Source organism: Schistocerca americana, chromosome 4 (genome assembly GCF_021461395.2).
Source record: "Schistocerca americana isolate TAMUIC-IGC-003095 chromosome 4, iqSchAmer2.1, whole genome shotgun sequence".
NCBI classification, from domain to species: domain Eukaryota; kingdom Metazoa; phylum Arthropoda; class Insecta; order Orthoptera; family Acrididae; genus Schistocerca; species Schistocerca americana.
The window spans coordinates 688,197,786-688,217,193 of NC_060122.1; the positions used below are offsets into that span (position 1 = coordinate 688,197,786).

At 46.0% G+C, this 19,408-nt stretch overlaps 1 protein-coding gene across 1 annotated transcript in view; it reads right to left on the minus strand.

Moving 5' to 3' along the window:
• LOC124614075 (protein bric-a-brac 1-like) overlaps positions 1 to 19,408 on the minus strand; it is an 843,081-nt gene that overhangs the window by 113,313 nt on the left and 710,360 nt on the right. Inside the window, exon 3 of the mRNA XM_047142912.1 lies at positions 3,697 to 3,754. Coding sequence (XP_046998868.1) covers positions 3,697 to 3,754 — 58 coding nt within the window. The remainder of the gene's footprint in view (positions 1 to 3,696; positions 3,755 to 19,408) is intronic.

Sequence of the window (19,408 nt, forward strand, 5' to 3'; positions counted from 1 at the left end):
GAGCACTATGGGACTTAACATCTGTGGTCATCAGTCCCCTAGAACTTAGAACTACTTAAACCTAACTAACCTAAGGACATCACACACATCCATGCCCGAGGCAGGATTCGAACCTGCGACCGTAGCAGTCGCGCGGTTCCGGACTGAGCGCCTAGAACCGCTAGACCACCGCGGCCGACGATACGTATCAGCGCACATTCCGCTGCAGAGTGAAAATTTCATTCTGGTATTGCGCACTGTTTGAAGTTGACTTAGTTGTTGCACATGCTGACTCTCAATGAAGACGCCATTCTGTAGAGTCTGAACATCACTGTCTAGACTGGGTAAGAAAATCCCTTCAAATCTCCACAACCGAAATTCTAGGGGGATTTTAATCCAAGGATCGAGGATAACAAGAAAGTAGGGGCATACCGCACTAATCCCGTGATCCTCATGATTCTGGATCACTTATTCACGCAACTGTGCGTGAATCACATCTGTAGTCTTTGCTAACAAAACACATCACCCAGAAAGGTAGGCAAAAAGTTAATGAGAAAACCTTGATACTGGCCCTATTTAATCCCTGTAGTACAAGTATGCCTCTAACGCCAAGACTGCCTGCCCAAACTCTTAACGAGAAACGGTACCGATGCCCTCTTCCTCCAATTGCGTACAGCCTTACATTAGCCCACACGCAATGATTATGAAAATTCACAACACCAACTCTTCTAGAACCCGCCTTGTCAGTAAATAAAATCTTAGATTTTTCAGTCCTCCTAATAAAGCTGGCTGCAACAGTAACAGAAACGTCAGTAGTTTTATCAAGTCACGAAGCGGCACACACCCAGAAGAATCAAACAGAAATGGACTAAACGGTGAAAGCATAAGCTCATGTAAAACCGTGTATGCAAACGACGAATCTAGAATGCACTTTGAAAAGCGCTACTGACAGAAATTCAGTCTGCCTCGTGGTCATAGGACCTACATGTGCTGAAGATGGTACAGCAGTTGCTCGTGAATTACCGCCCAAAACAACAGAATGACATACACCGCCTTCCAGGCTGCTAACCGTCGAACCCGGATTTTCACCCACTAATAGTAGTACATATCTCAGGCTAACAGAAGCCTTTCGGAGTTTAACTATTGGGAAGCTAGGCCTAACAGGTTATCTGATGAGACTGCGTGTGTATATGTTTCACCAACTTCCATTTTCTAAACCGCAGCAGAAAATCATAGCCACCGTATATAACTTGTGGCGTAGCAGGTTTCTATCGCTGACATGTGGCGGTAAAGTGAAAAAATAGTATGTAATTGAAGGCGGATGGTGGAGGAAGGGAAGGGAAGGGAAGGGAAGGGGAGGGAAGGGAAGGGAAGGGAAGGGAAGGGAAGGGAAGGGAAGGAACTTACGAAGTCAGCAGCATCGGGACTTAACGCGGAATCAGCAATGGCGAGTGAAAATGTGTGGCAGACCGGCACTCGAACTCAGGATCTCCTGCTTACTAGGTAGTCGCGTTAACCTGTGCGCCACCTGTACACGGGGTATATCGCAAGTGCGCGGACTATCTCGGTACGCTTCCCCACTGAGCAAAACTCCCACCTAGCGCCGGTATCCGCAAACGCCGCCCGTGTCCTCCATGCTCGCTAATTTTAGATTCCCGCTGGACGTCGGACGTAAATGTGCATTCGATTGCCCATCGTAGCGAATCAGTTATTTTTATAATTGAAAGAAACAGTAGTGAAACATTTACAAACAAACAGCACACTAACTGTAAACATGAACGTGAAGTCTTTTCTCAAGGCGGGTAGGACAGCACGATCGTACACAAGAATTGCGGGTAACTTATTTGTACAGTAAGACTCGCACGACTAAAGCAACAGTACAAGACACCCTGAGCCACATAACAACTTAGGATTACTTAATGCTCAGACTAGTATGTATCTATAGTACTGAGAGACAGAAAGACATCAAAACACGGTTGACCCAATTGACGAAGTGACGACGCAACGATTGGGTTCACATCCACAATCAAGCGTAAGCCCATCCTATGGAGAAGTGTTGGGATCTGAGAAAGTGAGAGTTTGCAAACCCATGTTTATTCGACTGGCTTTTCTTGGTCAAATGAGCTTACCACCTCTCGAAACATTCGATATCTTTTATGCTCACAACATTTAGCATCAACATGAAGAGAAAGCCGTGGAGAACAAACTAGGGGAGAGCTGAAGCGTCCGTGAGGGGGGGGGGGGGGGGGGGAGGGGGGGGTGACGAGGTCGGGTGCCTAAAGGCGCCGCCACAGCATCGCGGGCCAGCTGCTCCCGGAACGGCGAGCCCACCAGTTTGCGCCGCGGCCCACTCGAGTCGGCGCCGTTCCGACACCTGCAGCGCTTTCGACGCCGCGACAGGAGAAGACATACTAGTATCTCACGGGCGACTGAGCGGCCTCTGAAAATCGAGAACCCACAACGTCCACAGTGTTCTTCCTCCCAACCAAATATAGCTACTTCAACATGCTGGCGTGCTCGTGCACATAGCTACGTTAATTTGCCTGCGGCGTTCCTCGCATTTTGTTGGCGGGCTACTAGACAGTAAAAGTTTCGAGCTAGGCTACAAAAACTAAAGAATATTAGCAAAACGGTAAATGTCACATCCAAAAAGTATTATTATACTACAGCGTTACACACACGCGCATTCACACACACGATCCACGCATGCAAGTGTCTAACTGAAAGATTTTTTTTTAAGCGTGCGGAAGTTCGAAAGAAACTGCAGTACACTTCTAGGACATACAATAAGATGTAAGACTAGTCTCACGTACCTGTTACATAAGTTTCGTTAGTTTAAGCAGCCGAAATACAATGCAGAACAAAACGCAACGAGGAATCGTTTTGCAGCGCCTGGAGATGCACAGCATCAACGCGAGACATAGTGACGGCTCAGTTTTGGGGGGAATTTTAGCCTTCGTCAGAAAGGAAGAACGGCCCAAATAAAGAAACACACTGGAACCGTTAATTATCATTTAAAAAAGGAGCACTGTCTCTATTTTAACAACTGTGCTTACTTTATTAATTAATGTTTATATAACTAGTCTGAAAATGGTTTCATCAGTAAATAATCATGTTTGTGGTATGAGTTAGTGGTGTGAACATACGCAAATTCAGTATAATTACAGCAAGAAAGCTACGGAAGAAAATTTAGGAACAGTGCGCATAATACAATCTGAGAAATCAGCGTCACAAAATTTAGGCTACAACATTCAGAAGTGCGTAAAGGAAAATGCCAACAACGAAGATGCTCGGTAAGAAACAATGCCACAATACATCGAAGAGAAAATCAGAAACAAATAAGGGTAAGTAAGACGAGAATTTCGAAACAAGATTTAATGTGGCTCTTTCAGGCAACGACAGTATATCAGAAGTAAACAAGGAAAAAAAGTAAGAGAACAAAGTAATCAATCCCGAAAATACATATTTACTACGATGATGACTGAATACGCAATGCAAAAATGAATACAAGTAATAGGAGCCATTGAACTATAAGTAAATTGTCCTTCTGTGACTGAAGCACCATTATATGGTGCAGCAGAAAGGCGCAGTTCACACATATTCCTGTGCCCGCCGGGGTCTGCAGGAGAAGGTAGAGGCGGCCCTACTTTGGGAGGCAGGTGGGGTGGTGAGGTGGAGAGCGTGTAGCGGCGAGGCGACGCCTCGGACGCCACTTACCGGCAATGGACGACGTGGAGGCGCCGAGCCAGGCGTGAGAAGACTCCAGCAGCTTCGCCTGCAACAGAGAAGCACGCAGTTAGTCGAGTGCCGCGCGCGCCGCCAGCTTCTGGTGCAGATACCTCACTCAGTCGCGTCACAAAACATACAAGTTAGGGAACACAGTAATCACAAGCGCCTACACAAACCTCTAACTTGCTAACGTCCACTTCTCGATGTCTGTGAAAAGTTCGGTAGGTTTCGGAGACACCAGAAAGACCTGAGCGCGATAATTCCACTGGACGTCCAGAAAATTCATCGGCCAAAATGTATTATGCTCAGAGATTACGCTTCCAGAGTATAACAATTTTTCACCCTTGAGAATGCGGGAGAGCCTCATGCAGAATCCGGTTATATGGTCTTGTTTACATCAAATTTACGTTACTGGATGTACACTCGGGTGACAAAAGCCATGTGATAGCGATATGCACATATAAGGGTACAATGGCTCTGAGCACTATGGGACTTAACTGCTGAGGTCATCAGTCCCCTAGAACTCAGAACTACTTAAATCTAACTAACCTAAGGACATCACACACATCCATGTCCGAGGCAGGATTCGAACCTGCGACCGTAGCGGTCGCGCAGTTCCAGACTGTAGCGCCTAGAACCGCTCGGCCACTCCGGCCGGCTATAAGGGTACATATGGTGGTAGTATTGCGTACACAAGAAAAGGGCGGTGCACCGGCGGAGCTGTCATTTGTACTCTGGTGAGCCCGTGAAACGGTTTCTGACGTGATTATGACCGCAAGTCGGGAATTAATAGGCTTTGAACGCGGAATGGTAGCTGGAGCTACACGCATGGAATACACTATTTCGTAAATCGTTAGGGAATTCAGTATTCCGAGATACACAGTGCGAAGAGTGTGCGGAGAATATCAAATATTAGGTATTACCTCCCACCACGGACAACGCAGTGGACCGTGCCCTTCACTTAACAGCCGAGAGCAGTGATGTTTCCACAGACTTGTCAGAGCTAATAGAGCAACACTGCGTCAAATAACCGCAAAAATCAATGTGGGACGTACGAAGAACGTATCCGTTAGGACAACGTGACAAAATATGGGGTCAAGGGGCTACGGAAGCAGACGACCTACGCGAGTACCTCTGCTAACAGCACGACATTGCCTGCAGCGCGTGCTCTCGGCTCATGACCATATCGGTTGGACCCTAGACGACTGGATAACCGTGGCCTGGTCAGATGAGTCCCGATTTCACTTGGTAAGTATGGCGTAGACTCCACGAAGCCATGAACCCAAGTTGTAAACAGGGCACTGTGCAAGCTGATGGTGGTTCAGTAATGGTGTGGGCTGTGTTTACATGGAACGGATCGGGTCCTCTGGTCCAAATGAACCGATCATTGACTGGAAATGTTTATGTTCGGCTACTTGGACTGCATGTTCGCAATCAACGATGTCATGTCACCGGTCCACAACTGTTCGCGATTGGGATGAAGTAGATTCCGGACAATTCGAGAGGCTTATTTGGCCACCCAGGACGCCCGACATGAATCCCATTTATGGAACATATTCCAGAGGTCAGTTCGTGGACAACATCGTGCACCGATAAGACTTTCGCAATTACGAACGGCTATAGAGGCAGTAAGGCTCGAGGTTTCTGCAAGGAAGTCCCACGACTAGAATCCATGCACGTCAAGTTGATGCACTACGCCGAGCAAAAGTAAGTCCTACACGATATTATCACGTATCCCATAACTTTTGTCACCTCAGTGTATTTTTTGGCACGTCTTTGGGAAGTATCTTATGATTAGACAAGTAATGCTGCAATCGACACTCTTTGCAGGTACGTAGCTTTCCTGCTTGAGCGGTACAGGCTACGTACGCTTACGTGTTACATGCTTATGGAAAATTCGTTTCTCGGTTTCTTCCACTTTTTTGCGTTCTTGTAAACGCGTGAAAAACTGCTCAACGCATAAACACTACGCGCTGTTTTATCCGACAGAGTTAGTCGACTGGAATATTCCATTATAGATTACAATACAACGTTACTAACAACTAATACATTTTTCTTTCACACATCACAGCGACGCATAGCAAATTTCTAAATCATTCTAAAATTATTGACATATTACTTGCGTCAGGCAACAATATGCTATTGGTGCTCTAGGCGCCATCTTTTGTGATGAGAGAAACCGTCGGTTCTGAAATAAAAGGTACGCTCATTTGCCTTACGTTCCAAGCCGTGTCCACCACAGGAACGCAATCACTCCATGTATCTTTTATTCGTCGGTGGCATATAATTATGGTTGCTTATTTCACGTACTGGTACCATTTGATGGCATTAGAGAGTTCTTGAGACATGTTTCAGGTATAACAGTTAATGTCATGGTGCGTTACCCTTAGACAGGATACTCAATTTCAAAAATCACGAAGATAAAAACGATATATTGTATCGAAAGCTTCTTTCCAAAAGCAAAGGGTGTTCCTTCATACCTATGTTGACGCGTTAAAGCGTGGAAAATTTTTACTGAGCGTACGCCGTTATTCGGAATTAACTGGAAGCACAGCTTGACAGAACAAGTGTCTTCTCCAGCACACGCGAGGTCGCAGAGAATGGATAGGCAGGCCGGAGGCAGCGGAATGTGCCGACAGTTCCCGTAAGCAGGTGGTCCCTCACCTCGCAGCCGCCTGCTGGGATCACCCCTAATTCTGATTCATCGTCTGCGCGCCGACCGGATTACTTTCGCCTGCTAAGATTGATTCACGGCCGCGGGCTTCGAAGCGCGTTAATTGGGCCGACCCGAGCTGCCCTTCAGTCTCAGCTCTCGGCCCTACTGATACGTGTTCGCCTCCGGTGTTCCCTTTTCCCCAATTACAGCGGCGCCGTAATCCGAGATCCGCAACACGCAGCTGGCTGGTGGCGCTCGACGAATTTTTTTTCTCTAAATTCGAGACAAGCAGGCGGAAAATTTGTGACACTGCGACAGTGGGGCAGTTAATATAGCCTCTTGGGTGGTTCGCTTGTTGTAAAAGTAAACCGGTCAGGGCTAAGAGTTATAGAGGTTATGCCGTTGTTTATATAAACTGGTTACTTGGACGTCACACTTATCTGCTAGGACGATGATTAACTGGAGTGCCACTTTTTTCTGTGAAGCTTTCTGAGATTGAGTACTAGCACTTAACCTACACGCCTGAAGAAGCTAGGACTACGATACACAGGATACGGTAAATTGGTCTGACAACTGACTCTTGCATGGAAGCACAAGAAAGTGTGACCCTCTTTATGCACGTCTCTAAGGCTTAAATTCGATGCTCAAATCTGAATTCAATACGGGAAGACCATTTATATAAACGTGCTAAAAACCAGAACAGAAACTTCAGGTAAGTTAGTTTAAGTAGAGTGTAAATCTAGCGACCGATGACCTCAGCAGTTTGGTCCATTAGGAATTGACACACATTTGAACATTTTTTTTGAGAAACTTCAGGACAAATACTGAAGGAAATATGAAATTTTACTTTCGTCCACTGTCAAGACTGTCTCCTTAAAGGGCGACTCAATACGACAGAGCCCAATATATTTTGCACAAAGAAGAAACCGGTGGTAGTGCTGTAGATGTTACTACGGTGGTCTTACATTCGGCAGGATTGGGTTCAAATCGTCATCCAGATATCTAGAATTAAGTTTCCCGTGGTTACCCTCATTCGATTAACTGGATCGTTTCTTTGCAAAGAACTCTACAAACTTTCTTGCTCATCCTTCAACAACTGGAAATTATGCTTTAAGGACAAGTTATAGCAAGTCCCTATTCTTTCCTTTCTAACATATTGATCCGATTCGTCATTAAAGTGTAATGCCCATTCCATTTGTTCAAAAATGGTTCAAATGGCTCTGAGCACTATGGGACTCAACAACTTAGGTCATAAGTCCCCTAGAACTTAGAACTACTTAAACCTAACCAACCTAAGGACATCACACACACCCATGCCCGAGGCAGGATTCGAACCTGCGACCGTAGCAGTCCCGCGGTTCCGGACTGCAGCGCCAGAACCGCTAGACCACCTCGGCCGGCCCATTCCATTTGTGCAAAAGATAACAATTTGATATTACCGACTGTAGACTCTACAAAATTCCATGAACTAGAAACTAGTCTACTACTTTTACAGGCATGTTTGCGTTATTAGTTGCACCCTTTTTCACCTGACTGTTGTCTGCCCCGGTAGCTGAGTGGTCAGCGTGACAGACTGTCAACCTTAAGGGCCCGGGTTCGATTCCCGGCTGGGTCGGAGATTTTCTCCGCACAGGGACTGGGTGTTGTGTTGTCCTAATCATCATCATTTCATCCCCATCGACGCGCAGGTCGCCGAAGTGGCGTCAAATTGAAAGACCTGCACCAGGCTAACGGTCTACCCGACGGGGGGCCTTAGCCACACGACATTTCCATACCTGACTGTTGAAGAGAAGACGCTGTGAACTGGTTGCGTAACTCTTCAATATTTACTTTAAAAGTTTAGTAATTTTCCAAAAATTACAAGACTGAGACATGTTCATTACAGGAAGCACTTCTTTCCTATCATAACCAATGGCCGCAGCTTGAAGATACACAATTCATGAACTCCTCATGCGCTGTTTTGAGACAAACACTTGCAGGGCAGTGATGGATCAGTATCTATCTTGTGCCATAACGAATGCACTCGTTTAACGTCCTCTATGATTGTCGTCATTCTCGACATATAGGGAGACCAAGTTTGTCCTAGTGGAACCGCACCGGTCCGCGACATAGTAATTATTATAATATGTAAATCGGCAGGCGGTACAGCGGGCGGAAATCCTGTGGTTATCGAAAGAGCGCCTTTTGTGTGGTAACGCGCGGACCCCGAATTACACCTAAGTACTAACATTACACTGACTGAATAAATTGAGATAAAAATTGAGGAAGTTGTTCAGTGGCCGGATCCAATTCGAGCTCTCCGTGTGGAACTAGACGCGGGAGCGGGACATGGGGGCGCGAGGCGCCGAACAAAAGCTTATTTTCATAAACAGCGCTTGAATGCCACGGTTTGTACAGGCCACTGCAAGGACAAGCAGACAGCGAGAAGCGAATTATTTTCATGGTAGGCACGTTAAAAATGAGAAGTACTGGGTCTGTTGTCTTCGTAGAGCGGATAATGTTTAATAATCGGACAGCGCTGTTGTCAGACAACTGCATGGTAGATACTTAATCTCTTCTTAAAATAAATAACATTGCTCAGTTGACCATCCCATCGACAAAACTACTATCAGGTGGTTGACCATATGCTAACCTTCCTGGGAAGATGAGACCACGAGTATTAGTTAACGAACAGTTGCATAGGGGAAACGACCAGACTTCTGCGACATATGACCATTCCGTAAATGCGCGATATTTTCTGTTAAGTGACAGAGCTGCAGAGGGCAGAGTTGGGATGCGACGGCTAACAGAATATTATAGCTGTTTATGGAAAGTTACAGCAAGGTACAATATTGTCCTCTCGGCCTCTTGGACAAGTTAAACGCCACGGCGAGCGCCCAAACCGCTCGGCCACCCCGGCCGGCGATAAATTTGCAAAATCCAGGCCTTCCTAAAAGTGGTTCAAGGCAGAAATCCCTTCAGTGTGATCATGAAGGGTGCTACTGCCCCACGTGACAACAGTTTCATCAGGAGATCTACCATACTTTTCACGTCACAATATGATTAAGGTAACTTGGTTCGGCGACAAAGGAAAATGAGTTTATGACGGTTACATTTATAAAGGTAAGGTACCGGATGTTTATAATTAAAGTTCAGCTACTCACAGAGCTCCAACATGTGCTGTACTTATTGAATGACAGCGAAACTTGGTAGATATTCTAATGCGTTAAAGCGGAAAGTATTTACGCCGAAAAAAAAAATTTTTTTTTTTTGCCACCAGATGCAAATCTCGCGCTGTACAGCATCTCGTCGGCGTATCCCGTGCTGATATTGAACAAGCTGAAGACTATAAGCTGTGGTTAATAATAAAATCAACATTATGCCGTTCTCACTTTTTGACCTTTTCTATCCACGTCCTGTTCCTAATCTGTCATATACGGAAACATTTTCATATGTCTTTCTTGCATTCACAGCGACAGGTTTGCACCTGATGGCCAAAATAGGAACCTTTTTTTTTCAGCGTAAAGCGGTTCCGCATTAGAATATCTACCAAGTTTCGCTGCCATACAATAATTACAGCCCACACAGGAACCCTGTGAGTAGCTGGACTTTAATTATAACCATCTGGTACCACAAAAAAACAGCGCTTCTCGTTTTCATGCGTGACATAATCAGATAAATAGTTACTTATTGTCATTTTTTCACAATCAATGGAAAAGAAATATGCCATGTCCCTTGCAAAGGAATTATCCCGGTATCTGCGGTAACTGATTTTTGGTAGCTACGGAAAACTTAAATCTGGATAGATAGATGAGGACCTGAACCCAACTCCTCGCAGCAGTTAGCTCAGTGTCTTCCCAAGTACTTCGCAACATTCAGTGAGTTCGTGTAATATATAAACAGCCTGCTGTAAACTGTTCGTCGCTTGAAACACTTTATCACTTATACATTCATTTCTACCACACACAAATATGCCTCACAAAAATTGAGGTCATCGGTCCCTAGGCTTACACACTACTTAATCTAATTCAAACTAACTTACGCTAAGGACAACACACACATCCATGCCCGAGGAAGGACTCGAACCTCCGACGGGGGGAGCCGCGTGAACCGTGGCAAGGCGCCCTTGGACCGCGCGGCTAACCCGCGTGGCTGGGTTTTGAGACTGAACGTGTAATCAAGGAGATGAACAGTTTACCTCAAATTACGCAGTAAGCGAGTGTCAAGAGATGAATATATTCCTACAGTAGGAAGGATGGAAGATCAGAGATTATCGCTCATTCACGACCAAGTTATTAGGTACGGAACACAATCTAGGATCGGACTACGGTGGGGAGGGAAATCGACTATGCCCTTTCCAAGGAAACCAATTAATCTCAAACTTTAATTACTGGTAGGATACTGTGAAAATGCAATCAGTATACAAAAGAGATTGCTTACGAAACTCTCTTGTACCCATCCTAGAATACTGCCCAAGTGCGTAAGATCCCTACCACCAAATAGGACAACCAGGGGTTATTGAACACACAGAAAGGACAGCGCGTATGGTCGCAGGTTCGTTTGACCCATGGCAGTGTTACAGAGATGGTAAAAAGCTTGAACAAGCATACTCTTGAAGAGTAACGCTAACTATCCGGCGAAAGCATATTTCCGGAGTTTCAAGAACCAAAAACCTTGGAATATGCTGCAGCCCCGCACTAATCGCTCCCGCAGGTATGGCGAAGATAAGATTAGACTAAATACAGCGCGTACATTCTTCCCGCGGTCCATGGGAAGAGTCCCTAATAACTGGCACAGTGGAGCGTATCCTATGAGACGTATTTCTCGAAGAGAACTGTTATTCGTGTATTCAAGAGCAACACAGGTTGTGAGCAGTGATGAAGGTCGGATGACTTAATAGAGTGGGCAGTGTCGGATATATCACAAAGATTGCCTGTTTCTGCATTCGAACGATGATAGCCCTCATTCAAGTTGAGAGCTAAGAGAAATAGGATCCTCCAGAGAAATATCTCGGGATTTAAAAAGGATTATCGAGAACGTAGTACCATTATCGTATCCCAAATAATGCCGGCCAGAATAATCATCCTGAATAAAACTGTTTCGTCGAAAGCGCTTAAGAAATTAAAAGATTACCTGGAATCTACAGTACATATGAAATATGGAAGCTCTTAATACCCCTCTGCAGTGTAAAATATTCGGGAATGGTAGGCAAAACGTTGACGATTACAAAATGGAAACGGCTGTATGTTCCGAACGCTTCACACAGGTTCGGACAAGGAGATGCCGTACTCGTAATTGTGCAGTACATCTGTCAGTTATGCTAACGTGTGTACGGATTAATGTCTAGCTGTGAAAACTTCACGAAGCGCCTAGATATTCTTCTCTGAATTTCCCTGCCGAATGTAGCTGTAATAACCTCAAGAAATGAAAAGGGAAAATGATATTACTGAATGCTTAGAGACCTTCATAGGTACTTGAGACTATTTTGGCAGTCATCTAGTATATTTAGCTCCTCAAAACTTGAGAAGAGTATCTCTCCTCGTCGTTGAAAATTTTTATGGGCCAGTAGCAACTTGAAATGAAAGGGCGTTCTGCAGTTTAGCAGCTACGGCAGGAGGCAGAAGTTTTGTGGCACATCCACCGTTCAAAAATAAACGGAAAGTCCATTTCGCGTATCGATCTCGCGATAATATTTCTTTCTCACCACTGTTCACTCATCTTCTTCGACTTCATAGCGGAGATATTGCGCGTAAGAGAGCTACGAAAAACGGGCAAATTATACTAGCAACCAGTTTGTTGAAAATAAGCGAATCTTGGCATTATCTACTTTAGTCCACGTTGAGAACTCCTACATTCATGCAGTCTTCTTCTCAATTTCTTGCATTATATAGGAGTGAGCAAAATTTTGATATTGACAATGAAATAATGATGTGAATAATTTTGCGTTCTTCCGAGAGATACGTATACTCAAGATTTTAATGGGGTATAAATGTCAGGACGATCAACAATCCCTGAATGAAAAATGCAAATCGTTAAGCCTTAACACTGGAAATTTCGAGTATAAAGGCGATGTATCTTTCTTTTAGTATTCTCGGAAAAAAATGGCGGTGTCTATGACATATCGCGCTAGCCATTTCCTGTTTTCTGACATTACAGCGCAATTTAAATGGGTTTAAATTGTCGTATTAAACTCAAATCCTCCCCCGTAATCTAACGCAGTTGTCATGTTGTAGATTAAAGTGGATTTTCTTCTGTTAATCTTACTACAGACTACAGGGTGTACATAAGGTCTGGGAACACTTTCAATTATTTATTGCACAATAACTAAACAGTTTACAGATGTCATACAAATTGCATTTAGAAGAGAAACTCTGAAAGGTTTTTTTTTAATTTTTTTATTAACATTCGATATGCGAACCATGAGTGACCCGACATACTCTTTACAAATCCGTCCCAGCATAGCATCGTCGACTGTGGCAGCCGCTTCCCGTATTCTCTCCCGGAACTCTGCTACATGACGTGGTAGAGGCGGTACATACACAAGATCTTAAATGTCTCTCCACAGAAAAAAGTCGCACAGAGTGAGATCTGGTGGTTGGGGCGGCCATTTCATGAAACAGCTGTCCCCTTCTGTAGCACGGCCGGTCCATCGATGCGGCAGCTCCGTGTTCAGGTACCCACGAACTTCACGATGAAAATGGGGTGGAGGCCCATCCTGCTGAAAGATGAACGGAGAGTCCGACTGCATTTGAGGCATCAGCCATTGCTGCAACATGTCCGAGTAGGAATATCCAGTGACAGTGCTCTTGGCGAAGAAGAATGGCCCGTATAGTTTTCGACGTGACAAGGCACAAAAAACATTTACCTTTGAGGAATAACACTCAAATTCAATGCATTCGTGTGGATGCTTTGTATCTCAGATTCGACAATTATGCCTGTTCACTTTCCCATTAGTGTGAAAAGTGGCTTCGTCGCTAAAAATTAATCGATCGACAATGCCATCCCCATCCTCATTCAGTTGTTGCAACTGCGAAGAAAACTCAAAACGCTTGTCTTCTGCACTATCTTCATCTGAATGATTTCATAGACAGCTTCTGTCGCAGGACTTTCCACACTCTCACTGGAGCCATTTAGAGTTCATGGGATGCACGAAGTACCGATTTCTTTGGACTCCTTATGTCTCGTACGCGCTCCACATTCACTTCACTCACATTGGGACGTCCGCTTCTCTTCGCCGGGCACAAGCAACCCGTCGTAACGAATTTGTTGTGCCTGTGGTAAATGGCCTTCCTTGTTGGTGGCTTCTTACCGTACTTGGTTTTAAACATTCATTGAACAGGTGTAGCACACATGTTTTTGTCAACCCCAACACACAAAACGCTCGCTCCGCACCTGAACTCGACATGTTTGCGACTAGCGCTGACTATCAGAAAATTACCAAACTACACTTTGGCGGTATACATTGAGCCGTGTGGCTCGATCAGCGATATTCCCGCCGCCCTTATGGGTCATCTTCCGATGGTGTGTGCAGAGCCCGCGGTGGCGCCACTTACCGGGCCGATCGGGGAGCGAGGATTTTGCTTTGGGACGCCGAGCACTAACCCCCGTTTGGGAAGTCGGCCGGACAGTTACAGGCGCCGTACGAGGCGGCAGGAAGAGCCGTGGTTTTAAGAATGTTTAAATCTTGAAGTAACTTGCTGTCATCTAAATGGTAATTTTAAAAATGTGTTGATGGTTTTATTTGTTATCTGTCGTGTTTAAATATGTCAAATAAATGTTCTGTGCAACTGTCGATGGTGATTGCATGATGTGTCACTTGGTCCAGTCCTACCACCCCACAGCCTGTTGTGCTGAGCTTGTGTCGTTGGTCGTTGTGTAAAAGTTGAATTCCATGCTGTGCTGACATATCATACAACAAAAAAAGAAAAAAAACCACTTACAGGGTTTCTCTTCAAAATGATATATGTATGATACCTGTACAATGTTTGGTTCTTGTGCAATAAATAATTTAAAGTGTTCCCGAACTTTATGTACACCCTGCATTACTGTAGCTTGTATAATATGACCGACCGAGGGGTGCAGTGGTAACACACTGAGTTCGTATTCGGGAGGACGGTAGTTCGAATCCCTGACCGACTATCGAGATTTAGTTACTCGGTGGTTTCCCGTAATATCTTAAGTCAAACAGGAGGCTGTTCCTGTGAAAAGTGCCCAGTCGATTTCAGAACTTGTGCGCCGTCTCATTCTCTCTGAGTCAAGGAACGTTAAATCCCAATGCGTTTTATTAGCGCCGCTACGTCACGCCTTCAACGATTTACATGGCATGCCATACTCAAGATTTTTATTTAGTTGTTGGTATTCACGTGGCATAGTTGTTAAATACACTGCCTCAACGGACTGCAGTTCAGAGGCCTACTGAGCTACCAGACTAAATTTTCTCGCAGTGTATCTAAAATCATTTGAATTCTGGGACGACAGCTTCGTCTAATCGTAAGGCCGAGGCCCCGTGACTTTCTGAGGCGGACAAGTGATAGAATTGCAGCGTGGAGAACAATCACCTCGTGACAAGATCGAAGCAACTAAGTATAGGTCGGAAACGAACCGTTGTGGAGCTACAACACTGCAACGACAGCCAATCAGAGACAAGTGCTCCGAGTCTGTGCCGTAGGCGAACGCGTGAGGGTGTATCTAGCACGGCAATGCTGCTACTCTGCTGTGCTGTGGTTGTCGTAATTCGCTGTACTTGTCGCAATATCAGGTTCATTCATACTCTCTGCACATTAGGAAAAATAAAAACATTTGGCCTTTAGATTTTGCCTGTAACCACACTGTATTTTTCAGTACCACATGTTGACTTGCGTTAATAACTTTAACAAATTAAGAGAAGTACAGAACTTTTAGCGTAGCTGATTTAATAGTCAAGTAATCAGCAGTTCTGCATTCAGGCTGACGGGGTTGCAAAGGTAAACGTCACACATAGGCAAGGAATGACTTTCGTGCTCATACGACGCGTTTCGGAATTTATCCATCATGGGATATCCAGGACCGACTGATACACATAGGTACAGCGATTCCAGATGTGTGTGACACAAACATTCGCAGACGCTATATCTGGGAACAGCAATCGCGCTTGAATATCTGATGACTGATAAATTCTGAAACGCCTCATATGAGCAATAAAGTCATTCCTTGCGTGATGGTTGACTTTTACCACCGCAACACAGACTGAATGCATAATTACTGATTATTATAATGTTTGTCGCCTGCCTCCTGCCTGACTTAATGCCACATTTATATTAATGGTCAAGCTTTACCCACTGAACGTCACAGAAAACTAGCAGCTAACGTAACGAACTGTGGATAGGAATTTGAAGTTTACTTAGCGAGGACTGTTCAGCTGAAATCATTATCTTAGCTAATTTAAGCAGTGAAAGCAGTTTTTAGCACAGCAAATATTAGCAGGATAATGTAAATTTAAATGCACACACTCCCATCCGACTAGTCCCTGACTGGCTGTTGTTTTATGGCCGTAGTTCCAGAGTGGAGCCGGCCGTTGTGGCCAAGCGGTTCTAGGCGCTTCAGTCTAGAACCGCGCGACCGCTACGCTCGCAGGTTCGAATCCTGCCTCGGGCATGGATGTGTGTGATGTCCTTAGATTGGTTAGGTTTAAGTAGTTCTAAGTTCTATGGGCCTGATGACTTCAGATGTTAAGTCCCCTAGTGCTCAGAGCCATTTGAACCATCCACAGTGGTGTATATGTGGCCTGAGAATAGTTTCGACCGATTCGGCGTCCCCTACCCTGCTCTGGTGTTATCATCAGGTGGTTTTCCTCCGCTAACCATAAGCGGAACACAGAAGGATACGAAATGTTTGAAGATTTTCGAAATAGTGTTTGGAAAGCAGGATTAGTGGTTCCCAAGGGACGTAAATTTCTTTAGCATAGAAAATGGCATACGCTTAGCTATCACTGCGAAGTTCTAGTACCTCGCGAGGCGTTTCCCGCACGTGTACCGTTGCACCCGAGTCGTAGACGGAGAGCTGAGAGACAGCGTTCGCCGTGCTGACCCTCGGAAGTCGGCTCGCCGTCCAAGGCAAGGCGAGGCGAGGCGGGGCGGCTGGTGTTTTCTTAATGTTGTGTTATTGCAGGCGCGGTGGTAGCCGTTGTTTTAAATGTGGGCCCTCCCCTCCCTTCCCCTCTTGTTATTGTACGCGTCGCGGGGCGGCCCGTGCCGGCGAGCGCGGGTGGGCAGCGCCCCGGAACTGGCTAGCTTCGCGCGTTTAATAAATAAACACGCCGGCCGCCGGCCAGGGGCGGACGTTGTCCCGCCGCTCGTCACACCAGCCTTGCGACGCAGCCCTTCTGTTTTAATTTCTGCTCTGCCCACACCTAACTCTAAACCGTCTTCAACGTGCTGCCCGTTTCCACTCGCCCTCAAGGTGTGCAAATGTCTGATTTGGATGAGATCCTTCTATACGGGCCGTCCCAATTCATGTGTCCTCCGAAGTGTAGGGGTAAAGCTGAGTTGTATACAGTGTGCCCCATGGGTTCAGCCACTTGGGCAATGGCCGGCCGCTGTAGCCGGGTGGTTCTAGGCGCTTCAGTCTGGAACTGCGCGACCGCTACGGTCGGATGTTCGAATCCTGTCTCGGGCATGAAGTGTGCCCCATGGGTTCAGCCACTTGGGCAATGGCCGGCCGCTGTGGCCGAGTGGTTCTAGGCGCTTCCGTTTGGAACCGCGCGACCGCTGCGGTCGCAGGTTCGAATCCTGCCTCGGGCATGGATGTGTGTGATGTCCTTAGGTTAGTTGGGTTTAATTAGTTCTGAGTTCTAGGGGACTGATGGTCTCAGATGTCAAGTCCCATGGTGCTCACAGCCATTGGAACCATTTGAACTTTGGCAATGCCCACGAGAGGAAGCCGTGCCGCGGGCGTCAAAGTCGTGATATCCACCGTGTCACGCACGAAGCGAGTAGCTATTTCACACGAGTTTAATAATTACTGATTGCGAGTTTCAATGCATGCGAGTTCTCGATAGGACACGACAAAGGCAAAATATTTCATAGGTACCATTTCAATTACACACTGATCTCCCGTAAGTCCTAAACACAGACCGGAGCATTCGCGAAGTGGGACGTCACAAGTTCGTTGCGAGGCCTGTATTTCTCGTGGGCCCCGGTTTTCAGGGATATAATAGGAACGATCATCGAAGTAACAGAGTCCTGTACACATGCCCTTTAACATGCATACCTTAAGAGCTATGAACACGGTTCATCTTCGATACTGCGAAAACAATCTTTTCTAATGCAACCTCTGTGCTTTCCATATTTTGGAGGTGGTAGCGTGGAGAAAAACAAGAAACAAAAGTCCAGTATGCGAGTCGTCTAAATTGCATACCTTAAGAGGTGTGAGCATATGTTCAGTGGAAGTGATGTGTTTCATAATAGCGAAGATAAACATGTGCTCAAAGCTCTTAAGTTATGCATTTTAGAGCCATGTTAAGTAGACTTTTTTGTTTCGACTGATCGTTCCTGTCATATTGCTGAACAATGACCATCCCTGGTGGACTGCAGAAGACCGTCGCTTGGTGCAAGAATTCGAAGTTGACCCTCAAAATAAAATAACGTAACGTATAGCGAATAAATAGGCAGAAATAGTCTTTACCGAACGCATACACGATTGCCGGCACTGTCACTGGAAACATCTACATTTATTAAATATCTGTGAGTATTCTACGGAACGATTTAACGCGGAACGACCACAAAAAAACTAATCGTAGGAAAGGCAGACGCCAAACACAGATTCATCAGAAGAATCCTCGGCAAGTTCAGTCCATCCACGATGGAGGCAGCTCACAAAATTGGTGCAAGAGTATTGCTCTTCGGTCTGGAACTCTTACCAGATAGAACTGATAAGATAACATCCAAAAAAGACCAGCGCGTTTCTTGGCAGGTTGATTTGGTAAGCGCGTGTCGCGGATGTGCTCTAGTGGCAGACGCTACGAGGGAGCCGTTGTGCATCACAGTGTGGTTTACCGTGAAGAGAGCGGTACGTTCCTACAATAGTCAGCCGATATACTGCTTTCCTACGAAAATATCACGGAGGTAAAATCAGAGAGATTCGAGCTTACACAGAGGCCTACCAACAAGCGTTCTTCTCGCGCACCATACGCGACTAGCACAGGAGAAGGTGGAAGCGACAGTGGTACACAGACAAAAACCACCCTCCGCCACAAAAAAAAGGTTCAAATGGCTCTGAGCACTATGGAACTTAACATCTGAGGTCATCAGTCCCCTAGAACTACTTAAAAAATGTTCAAATGTGTGTGAAATCTTATTGGACTTAACTGCTAAGGTCATCAGTCCCTAAGCTTACACACTACTTAACCTAAATTAGCCTAAGGACAAACACACACAGCCATGCCCGAGGGAGGACTCGAACCTCCGCCGTGACAGAACTACTTCAAACACATCCATGCCCGAGGCAGGATTCGAACCTGCGACCGTAGCAGTCGCGCGGTCCCGGATTGAAGCGCCTAGAACCGCTCGGTCACAGCGGCCGGCTTCCGCCACAACCAAAGAGGGTGCTGTGTAGTCGCAAGCTTAGTTATAGTCCTGTTGTAGGAATACCGAGAGACATGGCGCACAGGTTAGCACAGTGAACTCTTATCCAGGGGTATTGGGCTCAAATCCCTAACCGACTCGCCAGCTTCAGGTTTTCTGTGATTTCCCTTAAAGATGATTGAAGCCACATTTCTTAATATTTAAACCGCTCTCTCTCGTCGTTAAATAAACAACTACTGCGGTGGGGCTACAAGCCCTAATGCACAAGTTCGAAAGGCAGGGGAAGGGTTACAGCTCTTCCCATAAAAATGGCGCTAAAAGACTGCCGCAATGGGCGATCCCTCTGAAAGTCGATGTCAGAGAATTTCTGTGGAACTAACTAGCCAGGCTGGCGCCGTCTTGGCGCCGGGCGGAGCAGCGGGGACGGGCGCGGGGGAGGCGGCCACGCCCGCCCCTCCCGCGCAGCGCCGGTTTAATCAACCGCCAGATCGGCCCGCGGGCCGGA